A 16,179-nucleotide genomic window follows, 5' to 3' on the forward strand; every position below is an offset into this window, starting at 1 on the left:
ACATGCAATGGCCCAGAGGCAGAAGTATTCTTGGAAAATAAGCGTATCCTTGGTATGTTCAACAGACGGTGGAGCAGTATGGCAATAGTGAAGAGACAGAGAAGAGATGAGATTGGAGAGATACAGGGCCTTACAGGCATTATGTGGAAACTGAGACACAGGGTTTTGAAATGATGACTAACACAACACAACGTATGTTTTAAAATGATCTGTCTTTCTACTAGGTTATAATAGGCTGCAGGGAGCAAGGGCAGAAGCAGAGAGAACAAACAGGAGGTTATCACACCAATACAGGCCAAAGCCAGCAATGACTTAGAACAGGAGGGAATGTGGAGGGCTATGAGGTAGTCAGTTTCCTGAGAAAAGTTTAAGACACTTATAAAAAGATTTAAATATCAGCTGAAATATTGATATATGGGAGGAAAAAAACCAGACTTAAAGAGGAGAGTGATATATCATTTTCTACCTTTTCCTTTCCAACTTTTCTTCAAGAAAATAAAAAGGAATTTCTTTAACCTGTATTCTTAAGATAAAATGAAAGTACTAAAATAATTATAATTGCACCAGTGTATACAGTGGAAATAAAAAATGCATTGTGAAGCCATGAGGATCCAACTTCATTATATAAGTTCTGTACTTTCATTCATAGTAATGGACCCTGTATCTATTTTTTCCTGAATTTTTAGCTTTCTGAAACAGAGGTTAAAGAATATACCTTCATAATGAAAATGATAGTGTTCATAGCATTAGGAATAAGAATTAGAGCTCATTTGTAAGAAAGCTATAAGTTTTATGAGGTCAGAAGTTAGATTTTTGTGAGCAGGTTTCCTGCCCTATATCATATAATGAAGTGTTTAAAGTTTTCTTCTCATCTCTTCACTCATATATGCTGCATCAGATGTTCCTTCTGTATTCCTTTGCATCAGACTTTGTGTAAATGGTGAAAGGAAAATCAGCATGGTCCCTAACATCACTGTATTTATGAATTCCTTCTGAGGAGACAGAAATCTGTTGATTAAAACAAACATGAAATATAACATCATAGAATGTATTAAGTAGGTAGAGGATGTTATAAGAAGGAATAATAGGGAGAGGGTGGGGGGATTGTGGTAATATGGCTTAGAAAACACTTAAGATGACCACATTGAGGGCCAGTTCTAGAGTTTAGTTTTGAATCTGTTGAATTTGGAGTGCTTTTGAGAATGTTTGTTAGATAAATGGGTCTAACACTTACAGCAAAGATCAGGCTAGAGAAACAAATTTGTAATCACTTGACATATGTGTGGACATATAGAAGGAAAGGAATAGAGTCTAAAATTGAGCCTACAACATTGAATGACTGAAGAGAGCCACTGATGGTCTCTGAGAAGGATCAGACTCAGAGGTAGGAGCAAAACCAGGAAAATGTGATGACAGAGAAGCCAAGGGAGAAAGTTCAGGCAAGGGAAAGCACTTGAGTATTGAATTCTGATGAAAAGTCAAGTCGTGGGGACTAGGAAACACTTCAGAATTTAACAAATTGGAAGTGACTGGTGACTTTATTAAGAATCCATTTAGTAGAAAGTGGGGCCAGAGACCAGAATTGAATGTACTGAAGACTCGGGAGTTAGGGGTTTGTGGGAGGCAAAAATGACGATATTCACCAAGACACAGAAACGTACCAACACCTCACTAAAGAATACAGCATCTTTTAATACTTGGTGCCACTCTGGACTCTGTTTCATAAACAGGAGGATGTGTGACATTATTTTCGTTTTCTAAGGGCTGAAGATGTCAGAGACTGTACCTCCTTACTAGATTGCCAGAAAGAGGGATTTTGGAAACTCTAGCATTTCAAATTGGATTGGACCACTGTTGTCTTAGACTTCATTTGTTTTAGGCCTAAAGAAATGTAACTGTTCCCAAAGTCGAAATATCTTGTTTGATCCTACTTAAGGATGAATTGCTGGTCCTGTAGGGGCGTGAACACGTCTATTTTCATGAGCTTAATTGATGTCCTATCAAACTTTGTGACACAGAACACTGGGAATTTCCCCCTGGGACTGCAATACACTCTTAAATTTTCTGTGTGCCGTTTCTCCACAGATCGCAAGACAACAGCAGCAGCTTCTGCAGCAACAACACAAAATCAATTTGCTTCAGCAGCAGATCCAGGTCAGATATCATAATTTCATACGGACTTCCAATTAGGAAGTAGATTTTGTTTCTCAGATGACCTCATTGAAGTGAGCTGCAGAATTAAATCTGCTTTCAGCCCAGTCATGACATGTGGCCCCCCTGTGTCGGGAGAATCTTACTGTCACGGGAGTGGCAGAATCTTGCTTGTGTTGAGGAGTGTCAGGGATAGCAAGCTGGTGGCAATTTTTATCTTACACTGAAAGGAAACTTTTGTGGAGAAATGTTTCCTTTTCTTTATTCTTTAATGTTGAAAACAGGCATGTAAATGTTGTTAATGAGGGATGCTCCCAGGAACCAAAGCAGAGAGGCATCGCAGATTTTCTGTTAGCCGTGGCAGAGAGAACTTTTTCCATTAGGCTGAAGAGCCACACGAATTTAAGGTGAAAATCAGTGAAGGTAATGATTTGTGTTCAACTCAAATTTCACCCTTATACTGCCTGGAGAAACCAGGACTGACTGAGGGCTCTGTAACTTCCGTATTTTTCTTCTATGAAAATTTGCAGTGATGAGAAGCAAAGCTGCTTGGGGTAGCCTCATGCCACCACTTGCTTATGACACACACTTTGACACAATCTGTTTCCCTTTCTGAATACTCCTTTTCTGAAAGCACTTATTTCATAGAGTATTTATGAGGATTTAGTAAAATTGTGGATAGAGAACTTCAGTGTAGTTTCAAGGCATATAGTAAGTAGTCAGTATATGTTTGCTGTGACTAGGAAGAAGAAGATATATCTTACTTGACAATATCCATCTTAAAGCAGCTGTTAGATTTGCAGTTAGAATTCCATCATTCTCTCGAAGCTGTATCTTGAGAATCTAATAGATTTAAGTGTAAATATCATAGATGACAGAAGCAAACATGTCAAAATGATTTCATTTGCATGCTTCTCATATTTAGGTTTCTTTGACAAAAAAATTTATCCCATTTTTTTCTAACTGGGTCAGCTAGCCTTAGTTTCTACACTGTGGATTATATAGCCAATCATTCGTGTTCACCTGAGATTTTAATAAGCTAGTCACAGCTTTTAGTGAGACAGAGAAACAGCATCAGTGAAATATCGCAGCCAAGACTCTTTGCCTTCCTTAAGCATGAACAACAGATTTCTAATGTGATATTGTCTATTATCCATATCTGGAGTATGGTTATTCATTCAGTGCTTTAAAACTATTTATTCGGTTTTGTGTTTAAGCTTGCTGACTTGGGATATAACTTTAGTTGATGGTACCAAGTTAGCCACACTTAAAATGATTTGGTTATTGAAAACTGAAGATAATAAAATTATTATGGCAATTTCTCATTATAAATAAGATAAAATTCCATAGTGAGTGATGTGGGCCTTTACAAGTCACTTGGTTTCACTGTAATTTGATGAGGATACCAATAGTTTTGTTCTTATAATTTTTATGAGATTGAGATTGTCTTCTGTTAAATGGAATCGCAAAACCCATATTATAAATGTGTGGAAGGGTCAATCAGCTGTATTTTCTGACCATTTAAATTGTTCGATACCTTAGTACTTTTTTGGAATTATTCCATAATTATGACCGCTGTGTTAATAGTGTGGATTTAAAACATTGTCATAATGTCAACATGTGGAAATTGGTAGATTTCTTGCTCCAGAGCTTGGAGCATTTTAATTTGTAAGTCAGAGCATTTTTTTAAATGAAGTGCCTTATACTGTTCTAGAAATGATATGACTTCATTATGATATCACATGACTGTCTTCTAGTGAGCAGGAGCCAGCTGTAATGGCTTGCTCAAGATCACGTGACTTAGAGATAGAACTAGGGTTAGCAAAGCAAAGTTTTCTGACTGTTGGTAGAAATTTTGCTGAGTATGAGGATTTTAGAAGCTTAGAATCTCTATTTGATCGAAATATTACCCTTCTGTCCTCCACTAGTTAACAGGATAGGGGAAAAAAAAAAAACTGGTAGTTCCTAAAGGAAATAATGTCATACTGCTGGCAATTTGGGGGAAACATTAAGAGATGTAGGGTATTATATCTGTGTGTTCTCTTTCCAGTGTTAGTACAGATAAATGATACTGACAGAGTCAAAACGCATCAAGCTATTTTTTTTTTTTTAAAGTCTGGGAATGTTTCAGGCAAGAAATAAGTACTGAGCAAGAGTGACAGTCTGAAAGGAATCAATTTTCACAGCTTCTAGTATACTCATTAACTAAAAGAATAGTTCTAAAGTATATTTTATAAATTGTTAATTTGGAGCTGTCTTACAAACACTCAATAGTTATGAAAATCACAATATATGTAAATTAGTCTATTGAGAAATTGTTCAAACAGTTATGGGAAGCGCTGATGTAGTGGCATGTGTAGAAATAGAAGATTAAAAATATAGAAGACATCCTTTTTGTTGCCCATATAAATCCTTAACTATATTTCCTTTTAAGAAGTTTTTCTCTCCCTTTTCTCTAATTCCTCCTTTTTTTGGCAGAATAGGAGAGGGAGGTAGAAGATTAAAAATCAAACCTGTTATGATAGAAGGCAAATGAAATTTATAACAAGTGTTATTATTAAGTGAATTTTTGTCGATGAATACATAGTCAATGCTCATGTAAGAATTTGCCGTAGATTAAATTTTATTTGATATCTGAAAATACGTATGTAATATATTTTGAATTTCATCAACTTTTTTCTTAAGCATGAAGCTTTAAGACCTTGTAGAAATAAACATACAGCTTACATTATTCATCCTGCTTGAATTTTTTAGATATTTTATGCAATTGTTCCTTTCAACCTTAGAAAAAAATACCTTTTAGTTCCTTTATTGATATAATAGTGGACTACAATGTAATTAGTCCGAAAGTAGGACAGGTTTTACAATTTTTGTTTCAACTGTAAATATATAAGACATTAACTTGCTGCACATATTAGGAAAGACATGCAGTAAATACATTAGATGGGTTAACCAGATCTGTGAGATAGATTAGATTGATAGGTAAGAGAGCAGAATGAATTTTCATACTTGATAGCTACAGTAACAGGAGGGTGATGTTTCCTAAAATTCTCCTCATTCTTTTATAATATCTCTTTAAAGTAGAGTTTAACTTAGTCATCTTTATTCCATTTGAGGTATATTTCACTCAACTTAAACATAGAGTAAGTCTGTATGTGTGTGTATGAACATTCACATATGCTAATGACCCAGAGTATTTAAAATATTTCTCTTGACCTTTTAATTATGTATTTTTTCAACTCAAGATGTACAAGAACGGTGGTAAGTTTTACTCCATAGTTATTTATTGAAGAGAATACCATAAGGATTGGCAAATTAGTTTATTTCATTACTTAGGAGCAATTCTTTCTGAACTGTTTTTATCTCTTTAAAAAACAACCTCAGCTCTAAAATTGCATGATCTTAATTGGGTTGAAAACTCAATCAACATTACTTCTTTGTAAAGACTTTATAGAGTCATAGTCTTCAAAATTTATTCACATAACTGACTCATGAGGATTAAAGGAAGAATTAAGAAAGCTTTCTGTCATTCTTTGGAGGATCATAAATCAATTCATTCTGCCAATAAAATCATGCATAATATCAAAAACATCCTATCTTCCTTTAAGAACTTGTCTCTTTATGAGATCCTTAATTTTAGGAACACTAAGTTTAATCTTGTTTTTCTACTGTTTAACAGTGCTCTTCTTTAATATTTTTGTTTATTGTCCTTAAAAAGGAGTATTTTGTACTTTTATTTACTATGTCTAGCTAACTTTTAATGCAAATTATTATATAAGATGAACTTTATAAATATTTCAGAGAAAAATATCCTTATAGGTTTTTTGAGGGTAATTTCTTTTTCTTTTGCTGTATTGGTTGTACTATAATGCCCAACTTCAGCAATTTTATTTTTTGACTCATCTCTCTTTTTATAATAAATCAGCTTGTTTCTAATACTTCTAGGTGGTTTATGTTTCTAATTATGGTCCTAGACCGGTGGTTCCTCTTGACCTGATCACTGTTACCAAAACCTTTTAAAGTAAATGAATGAGTGAGCTCTAGTCAGTATCCATTATGGCAATAAACTGAATGTTCCTAGAGACTTGTTTCCTTTTTGTCTTGAAGCTTTGTGTAGGACATGGTTTCTACAGCTATGGGTGTGGGGATGGGAAACAGGTCCTAGCTTTAAATTTCTTACCCTTTTCCAGTAATACTTAAAGGAATTTAAGATTCTTATTAGCATCTTAGGGGGTAGGTTCAACTACATGCTCTAGTATGAAACTGACTTAAATATTTTTAAAGGTGAATTTAAAGATATTGTACTTCCTTTCAAATGCATAATTTCATGATTACCAAATGGAAGCTCAGTGTTTAAACTTATATTTGTTGCATTCTCTCTTCTGATAAACTTCTCCAACTGTTGTTCATTGTATTCTCTTGGGAGCAAAGAATTGGCATTTAATAACCTGTGTCATTATTTTTGATTCATAAAGTAAGCACGTACAAGACTAATAGTAGCTTTGGGAGACTTATTCTGTTTAGGACTAAGCAAATTTCTGTTATTAGCTGTTCAATGTGTATATTCCATTGTATGTATGAAAGAGCCTGATTCTTTGGGGGTTATAAGATTATATAACTGTGTGAAATTTAAGTGTATTAAATGGTTAAACAAAAAGATAAAGAGGAAGTTCTTTGGGTTTTGACATACTCAGATTCAGATTCTCCATCTTTATACCTCGTCTGCTGGGTGATCTTGGGAAAACTGCTCAATCCTTCTGAGTTTCATTATTCTGGTCTATTAAATGGGGATTATAGTACCTAAGTCACACCTAGTTAGTGTAAGGATTAAATGGCATTATCCTTGCATGCAGTGAGCACACAATGCTAAAGGTTTTTTGCCTAAGTTTTTAGAGAGAAAAGCTTCTTTCTGTTTTTCTCATGATGGACAATTTAATGAATATTTCTAGCAAGAGAATAATTTCTAGAAAAAACAGTATAACCTACATGGCAGCAGCCACTGAAAACTGTAAGTTCTCTGTTCCAAATTTATATGATTTTTCGAACTACAACAGATTTTTAGAAAGCCTTTATTTAGACACATCTCTCATTTTGACATTTGTAAACTGAAACCAAGTAAGGTTAGAAGACTTTCCCAATGTCACATAAGTTGTTACTTGTGGAATGATGGCTGGATTCCAAGTTTCTCGAGTCTTGGTCCAGTTCATTTTTATTTTACTGATATTCTACCATGTAGGGTTTAATGGCCCAAAGTTTTTAAATGAGTTTTCTTTCCCTGGGAACTTATTCCTACAAAGTAAAAATACATCTTGACTTATATACAATTGAATGATGAAGTTGCAGTCATAGGCTCAACCAATTTGTGATAAAGGTTTCATTTTATTGGAGCCAGAGTTCTCTGAGCTCATTAAGAGTTTTGGTAATTCTCGATAAATTATTATGCAGAAGGAAATCCATTCAAATATTGTATTGAAAACATAATAATGTTAAAGGTGAAATAATAGTACCTGCCTGACCTGCTGATTTATGATTTCTTTCTCTGAGTGTGGTAAGCTGGAAGCATTTTACCCCCCCTCAACAATACCCCACACACATGCATGAGCACAAAGAGATTGCAAAGTAACCTTGTCTCTTTAGGAAACTGGAAATGCCAAGAATAAACGCTGTATAATTAAGGTAGCATTTCAACCAGAGAAGGAAATATGTTAACTCCTTGAGCTCTGAGTAATGTTTTACTCTATGAAATAAAATGTACCGCACCTGGAAGGGTATAGTTCTTGGCATTCAGATAGATATTTTAGAGGAGAGAACCTGAGAATACAAAGTAGGAGCTTTAAGAATGATTTTCCTCTCTTCCTTGTACTGAAGGAGAACTTCCTATTGAGAAGATGAGTGTCCTGAGAGAGCAGTGATGATAACTGCAGGTCTGTCCTTTACTCAGAGGGAGCCACTTTAGAATCATTGTAGCACGTGCATGTGTGCTTAGTCGCTTCAGTCGTGTCTGGCTCTGTGTGACCCCATGGACTGTAGCCTGCCAGGCTGCTCTGCCCATGGGATTCTCCAGGCCAGAATACTGCAGTGGGTTGCCATTTCCTTCTCCAGAGGATCGTCCTGGCCCAGGGGTTGAGCCTGAATCTTTACAACTCCTCCATCGACAGGTGAGGTCTTTACCACTAGTGCCACCTGGGAAGGCCCTTTCAGCATTCTTTTTTTTTTTTTTAATGCATCTCATGGCCATTGCCTAATGATAGAATTTCAATAATTGATACTATTTCTTGATCTGGACAAAGCTGCCTTTGTTCATAGAGATACAGATAGATTGATATGCATATATCCCAACCCAGGAATCAAACTGGGGTCTCCTGCATTGCAGGCAGATTCTTTACCAACTGATCTATCAGGGAAGCCCGTATGTATTTTACTTTTTATTAATGTTACATGTGCCTCATGGCTAAAAGAGTACCGGAGAATAATGACAGCCCTCCAGAGCCCAGGCCTCTGTACTGTGCCCACATTTTTACTCAGAAGGCACCTCCTTACAATCTGCTTTTATTTTTAATAACTTCCTATTATTTACTTCTGTATATCAAATGAACTTTCCCTAGTGGCTCAGAGAGTAAAGAATCGGCCTGCAATGCAGGAGACCAGGGTTCGATCCCTGGGTCGGGAAGATACCCTGGAGAAAGGAATGGCTGCCTACTCCAATATTCTTGCCTGGATATTACAATGCTGTTTCTGACTTATCAACTTTACATATCATTAACTTAGAACTGGAAGGCATAGTTCTGGTATTGCAAGAACTATGCAGTACCAGAGGCTGCAAAGGCTGCAAAACCAGCAGCCTTTCCTGATCCCTTCCCTCACCCCATAATATAGTTACACATGTCATTGAAGTTCTTCTAATAGATATTTTTAAACTTTAGTTAACTTACACCTCTTTTCTCATTCAGTCAGCTATAAATAATGTCTCAGCATTTGCCTTGTTGGATGAAGATGACATCTCTCTTCTCTCACACCTAAAAGTGCTGATTTCTGTTATTTGAATGTTTACTCTAAATATATATATATAATACATATGTGTATATATGTATATACAGCTGGGCTTCCCAGGTAGCTCAGTGGTAATGAATTTGCCTGCCAATGCAGGAGACACAAGAGATGCAGTTAAATCCCTAGGTCAGGAAGATCCCCTGGAGAAGGGATTGTCAACCCACTCCAGTACTCTTTCTGGGAAATCCCATGGACAGAGGAGCCTGGTGGGCTACAGTTCATGGGGTTGCAAAAGAGTCTGACATGATTTAGTGACTAAACAACAATACGTGCGCGCACACACACACACACACACACCTATTGTGCTTTATGTGTTGTTAATCCTAAAGACTGAAATCAATGCATGATTTTTATGTTAAAGTATGAGACTACCTGTTTTTCTTCATAGTCTAATAGGATGCTCCTCATTTCATTTCTGTGTAGCTTCCAACTTTCCAATTGCCTTTTCGTTAGCCTTTCTTCCTCATGTTATTTGCCTTATCATCTCCATAATTTCTCAAGAATAAACAAGGCCTCCACAATCCAATTTTCCTTGATACCTGTTTCAAGGCAGGTTCTTTTGCTTTCATTTAAACTAGTTAGTCCTGCCAACATTCTAGGATGTCCCTTTATGGTTCTCCGAGGGGGATAAATCACTCTTTCCTATATCGTCCTCCTTGGTTTACCTCCTTCTCTTGGTCCAGAATCACATCAGATATAAATCACAGATCAGAATCACATCCAGATATAAAGTTTTTGGCATAAAAAGTTCTAAATGTACACATATGTAATAATGCTCCATTTTACCCCCCTTCTTGATTGGTAGTTTGGTGCAAGTAAAATTGTAATTGAAAGTAATTTTTCTTATATTTTAAATTCATTGATTCATCATCTGCTAGCATCTATGAGAAATACAGTGTTGATCTGATGTTTCTGTTGGTGAAGACCAATATTTTCCCTTTCTGAAAACTTTTAGTATCTTCTATTTACTGTGACATTTCATTATAAATGAAAAAATCAGATATATATTGATATTTTTGTTATTTATTTTGTAAAAACTATGAATCTTTATTCTAAAGTTATATTCTTTTGGTCTTATTTTATCCCCTTTATTTTTCATTTTTTCCCTGAATCTCCTATTAGGCAGACATTGTATTTTCTGTGTTAGTAACTGTGTTTCTTATTGTTCATATTTTGTTCTCTGTTATTTGTTTTTCATTTTAGGTGATACCTACACTTTATCTCCTAAAATTTTTAATTGGATCTTTGAGAAATTGCCTTTTTAATTTCAATGAGAAACTTCTTATTTTCTGATAATTCCTTCTTCAGGTTATCCTATTGTTTAATGGATTATTTCTCCTTGAATATCTCAGGGTATGCAAATTAGAGGGTTTAACCAAAAAATTAAGTTCTCATTTCCTTAATTTATCTTTTATCTCATTTTCACCAAGTTGCTTATCTTGATGTTACTCTTTCAGCTTGAAGTTCTGCTTGAATTAGAAAATGATTGTTATCCATCCAGATTCAAGGATGAGACAAGAAAAAGTAGACTGGGAACACTGACTTTAATGGACTTCGAACACTGACTTTAATGAGGTTATATCAAGAGGCGGGCACTGGTGTAGAGAGAACAGAAAGCTAACCATACATAACATAAATCCTGTATGTGGGTACACAAAGGTCTTTTTTCTGGGATTCCAGTGATCATGTGGACTATCTTATGTTTCCTTGGACTGTTCAATTTCTGTTGGGGCGGGGGGCACTGTATTGTAGATGGGGAGGGTGAAAGTTACTTTCAAATACAGCAAGTTCTCTATATACGAATGAGTTCTGTTCCAAGAGCGTGTTTGTAAGTCCAATTTGTTCGTAAGTCCAACAAAGTTTAGTCCAGGTACCCAACTTACACAATCAGCTATGTAATACTTTACTGTAATAGGTTATAGTACTTTGCACACAAATCATATATAAAAAGCAAACATAAAAAATAAAACATTTAAAATCTGATAGTACAGTACAACAGCTGGCATACAGGGGCTGGCATCAAGTGAACAGATGAGAAGAGTTACTGACTGGAGGAGGGAAGGGAGGTGAGAGATGGTAGAGCTGAAGGATCATCAGCAATAAGAGATGGAGGGAAGCTGTAATTCCACTCAAGCCTAATGTTGATGGCACCGGTTCTGGTTCTTTGCTGGATTCAAGTCTGTGTACTCACTTGAAAAGACAACGCAGTGATGTTTGGGTAGTAGCTCTTTTTTTCTCATCATAGATGACATGGTAGCACTGGATCATATTCTGAGTGACAGCTACAACCCTTGTGTACCATTCTGCATTCACATCCTGTGCTTCAAAACCTAACCATGCCTCGTCAAATAAAGAAAATCCCCTTGCCGTTTCCTATGTCATAATGTCTTCGATTCTTCAGTTACTTTTTCTTCCTCTCTTCTCTCCACTCTCTCACTTTTGTGCTTGGGTGCTACTTAGCAGTACCAGCTACATCACTGATGCTTTAACACGTGCTTTTGGACATCCAGGGCTTGACATAAAGATGCTGTACTAGTGTACTCTCTACAGTACCGTAAAGTACACAAAAGCACAGCCACGTGAGAGTGCACGCCAGACCCCTGAAACAACTTACTTGATTGGAACATGCAAATGCACATTCTCATCTTTGAAAATTTGCGTACTGAGGGTTTGTACGCAGGGAATTTACTGTGATATTATTGTTTTCAACCCAGGCCTTAAAATCCTGTTCTCTCTCATACCCTGTGTTTCAAGTCCTAAGACATTTTGGTAATTCTAAGTAAAAGTAAGCCCCATTTTTATTTAACCTCCTCCAAGTATATACTCTATTATGTCTCATCCATTTTTCTTAATTAACGCTCTACAGTTGCTTTTCATCTTCCAAAACTTTGGTGATATGTGATGTAAGTTTATAAATTTACCTGTTTTATAATCTTAATGATGTCTTTAGAAAGAACAGAGATACATACATAAGGTCAGTCTATCTTGGATTATAAATCGAACATCATTTTTTTTAAATAGAAAAAAAAATTGTAACAATAACCAGTTTCCGGGAACAAAGTAGTCCTTATAAAGAGGATGAATTACTACAAAAAGTTGAATCTTGAGGTTCCATAACCAAAATTCACAGTTCTAAGATTTGTAAAACATAAAATGTATGTTTTAGTTTCTCTGGGAAAGTAGTGGGGGCAAGAGACATAGATATAGAGAATTTCACCATCCTTTTCCTCTTTGCTTTAAGTTTATCAAAAATATGAGTTCATATTTATATATAATTTTAGATGGTGACCTTGATATTTTAAACTTTTTGATATCATTATTAAGACCTTTGTCGAAATAACAGCTATATCTTATGACTCTATTGAAGTGATGTTGACAATAGTTTTTGGAAGTTGTAATCCTGGTTTTGTCATTCATTCATCCTCATCCTGACATGGGCTCCTCACTAATGCATTTCATGGAAGGAGATTATTTTTTTCCCTCACTTATTTACATGAATCTCAATCTTGTTGTTTTCCTTTTTCTGTTAAACAGTTTCTATGCAGTTTCTTTGTTTCTTCTTTCTCCAGTCATTGCAGTATGATTTTTGAAGTGAATCCTGTTTTTCCTTAAATCCAGTATGACCATGCTGGGCATCAAGGCTAACCCAGAAAGCAGTCTGAGAGCAGCAATTCCCATGACTTTCCAGCCTTTCCCAAACATCATTACCTTCAGAAAAAGTTGAACACAGTTCTTCACTGAGACTCTGCAGTTCATATCTTATCAAAGAAGAGTTAACAAAGAAGTTAACAAAGAAGAGTCCCTCAGTGCTTAGATAAAACCTGGGAATGCAGTTATCAAATAGTGGGGCACAAAACAAAGCAAGTTATCAACAGGTTTGGAGAATATAGGTCAAAAGTCAATATGTTGGCCTAAAATGAATTTATTTTATTTCACTTTAGTTTATATAGTTAGTGTCATAAATAAATACGGTAGCAAGAAGAGCTCACAGTCTTTAGAAAAAATTTCTGTCTCTATCTTTGAAGAGAGTTGACAAACAGGTGGGAAATTAGATGCCAGTGAAATTAACAGTGTTAACATAAAATGAATTAGTTTTATGAAAAATAATTATATCATGAGTCAAGTCAACCATCCCAGACATCCCTAGCACATAGTGAACTTCTTTCACTTCTATGGTGAGTCATTGGAAGAACTGATGCTGAAGCTGAAGTTCTAATACTTCGGCTACCTGATGGAATTAGCTGACTCACTGGAAAAGACTCTGATGCTGGGAAAGATTGAAGGCAGGAAGAAAAGAGGGCGACAAAGGTTGAAATGGTTGGATAGCATCACCTACTCAATGGACGTGAGTTTGAGCAAGTTCTAGGAGTTGGTGATGGAAATGGAAGCCTGGTGTGCTGCAGTCCATGGGGTCACAAAAGAGTCGAACACAACTTAGTGACATAACAACAATAACATAGAGTACTAATTTCTACTCAAAAGTTGGTAAATTTTTATGTAATTTACAGGCAATAAAAAATTGACTTTTTACTTTGTGTATGTCTATTCCCTTGGCTTTTTACTGCAGAAAAGGAAGATTCAGTTCAGTTCAGTTCAGTCGCTAAGTTGTGTCCAACTCTGTGAATTTCAGCACACCAGGCCTCCCTGTCCATCACCAGCTCCCGGAGTTCACCCAAACTCATGTTCATCGAGTCGGTGATGCCATCCAACCATCTCATCCTCTGTTGTCCCCTTCTCCTCCTGCCCCTAGTCCCTCCCAGCATCAGAGTCTTTTGCAATGAGTCAACTCTTCGCATGAGGTGGCCAAAGTACTGGAGTTTCAGCTTTAGCATCAGTCCCTCCAAAGAACACCCAGGACTGATCTCCTCTAGGATGGACTGGTTGTACCTCCTTGCAGTCCAAGGGACTCTCAAAAGTCTTCTCCAACACCACAGTTCAAAAGCATCAGTTCTTCAGCACTCAGCTTTCTTTACAGTCCAACTTTCACATCCATACCTGACCACTAGAAAAACCATAGCCTTGACTAGACAGACCTTTGTTGGCAAAGTAATGTCTCTGCTTTTGAATATGCTTAATTAAGTTAAATAATCTGTGAAGGAAAAGATAAATAGAACTCAGTATGACTTTATGATACCATATTGGTCCCCTGTTTTCCCTTGAAGGAGAAAACAAAAGGAAAGCTGAAGTTGCTTAATTTTCATTGAATATTCTAGAAGTGCTTAATTCTTAGTTTTCATTATGCTAGACCTCACAGCAGAATTCGTTAATTGATTACTCCCACTTTCTTGGACTACTCTTCCACTGGCCTCCAAAAGACCACCGTCTGCTTTTCTTCCCCGTTCTCAGTTTACTTTGGTAGGTTCTTTCCTATCCCTAAAAGGATAACTTGCAGCTGTTCTCTATAATCTGACTTCTTTATCTCCATTTATTTCCTAAATGATCCTTTCTAAAGTCTTTGTACACCATCGTATAGATAATACTCCAAAATTTAACTGGAGAGTCTCTGTCTCTCACCAGGACCTCAGAGTCTAATACCCAGCTGTCTGTTGAGCCTATTTAAAGGGATAACTAATATGCACCTCAAATTTCACATTTCCCAAACAGAACCTTTGATCATCTCCCCCATCTCATTCTTTCCTGATTTATCCCACTGTGGATATGATACCATTTACCTAGTTGTTGTTGCCAAAGACCTAGGAGACGTCTTGGTATCCTCTCACTCTCTTATGTCTCACAGCTAATCCATTGGAATTGGCCTTTATCCTCAAATTGAACAACTTCTCCCATGACCAGTCTAGTATGAGTTATCATCATTTCTTATCTAAACTGTAGTAGCCTCCTAACCAAGCTGGTCATCCTACTGACTCTGTTGAGCTGCTAAGTAGGATTTTCATGTAGCTGCTAGAGTAATCTTCTAAATTTAATTGTACTGTTTATACTTGCCCAGTTGTGTCCGACTCATTGTGACCACATGGACTGTAACCCACCAGGCTCCTCTGTCCATGGGGTTTCCCAGTTGAGAATACTGAAGTGGGTTGACATTGCCTCCTCCAGGTGATCTTCCTGACCCGGAGTTCAAGCCCGCGTCTCTTGTGTCTCCTGTATTGCACGTAGATTGTTTCCTACTGAGCCATTAGGGAAATCCAATTATGCAGTAACCGTTCTCAAAATCAGGTCACTTAAAATGAATTCACTCTTCTTACCATAGTGTACTGGGCTATTCTTGATTGCACCAACCCCAAACTTTGTCCCTCATTCCTCCCACCCTAGAAACTAGTCCTTTCTGGTTGCAAGGACTATGGCAACAATGTTCTAGCATTGAAATATTTGTATTTGTCATTCTTCTGACCTGGAATGCTTTCTTCACTTCATCACTTAACTCGGATGCTTACTTCATTTAGCTCTCTCTCCCAGTGCCATCCTCCTCAGGGAAGCCATCTCTGAAAGTGAAGCAGTCCCTGCCTTCTCCAGTCAGTCTCTGATCTCTTGTCCTGCTTGCTTGTCTTTATAGCACTATCACTCCCTTCAGTTTACTTGGTTTTTGCCGTTCCATTGCTGCTACCAAATGCACCCTAGCATGGGGTTCAATGGGGTCAAAGATTTTATCTGCCTTGGTCACTACTGTATCCAAAGAACCTGTAAATGTTGTTAGCATATAATGAGAACTTAAAAATACTTCTTAGTGTATGACTATATGAATGAATAAAGTGATGGCACATTATCCAGTCCATAGTATACATAAAAATAAATTGTAAGACAGTATTTTTCTCAAGGGATTAAAGTAGATGCTATGAAAGTGAAAGTCACTCAGTCCTGTCTGACTCTTTGTGACCCCATGGACTATACAGTCCATGAAATTCTCCAGGCCAGAATACTGGAGTGGGTTTCCATTCCCTTTTCCAAGGACCTTCCCAACCCAGGTATCGAACCCAGGTCTGCCACATTTTAGGTGGATTATTTACCAACTGAGCCACCAGG

General features: G+C 36.7%; 1 protein-coding gene across 15 annotated transcripts in view; it reads left to right on the top strand.

Moving 5' to 3' along the window:
• Positions 1–16,179, top strand: part of SOX5 (SRY-box transcription factor 5) — a 1,174,568-nt gene that overhangs the window by 926,104 nt on the left and 232,285 nt on the right. For all 15 annotated transcript variants that reach the window (XM_010805416.4, XM_024991902.2, XM_010805413.4 and 12 more), the window contains 1 exon segment: positions 2,086–2,154. In XM_010805416.4, coding sequence (XP_010803718.1) covers positions 2,086–2,154 — 69 coding nt within the window.

This window comes from Bos taurus, chromosome 5 (genome assembly GCF_002263795.3).
Source record: "Bos taurus isolate L1 Dominette 01449 registration number 42190680 breed Hereford chromosome 5, ARS-UCD2.0, whole genome shotgun sequence".
Classification (NCBI taxonomy): domain Eukaryota; kingdom Metazoa; phylum Chordata; class Mammalia; order Artiodactyla; family Bovidae; genus Bos; species Bos taurus.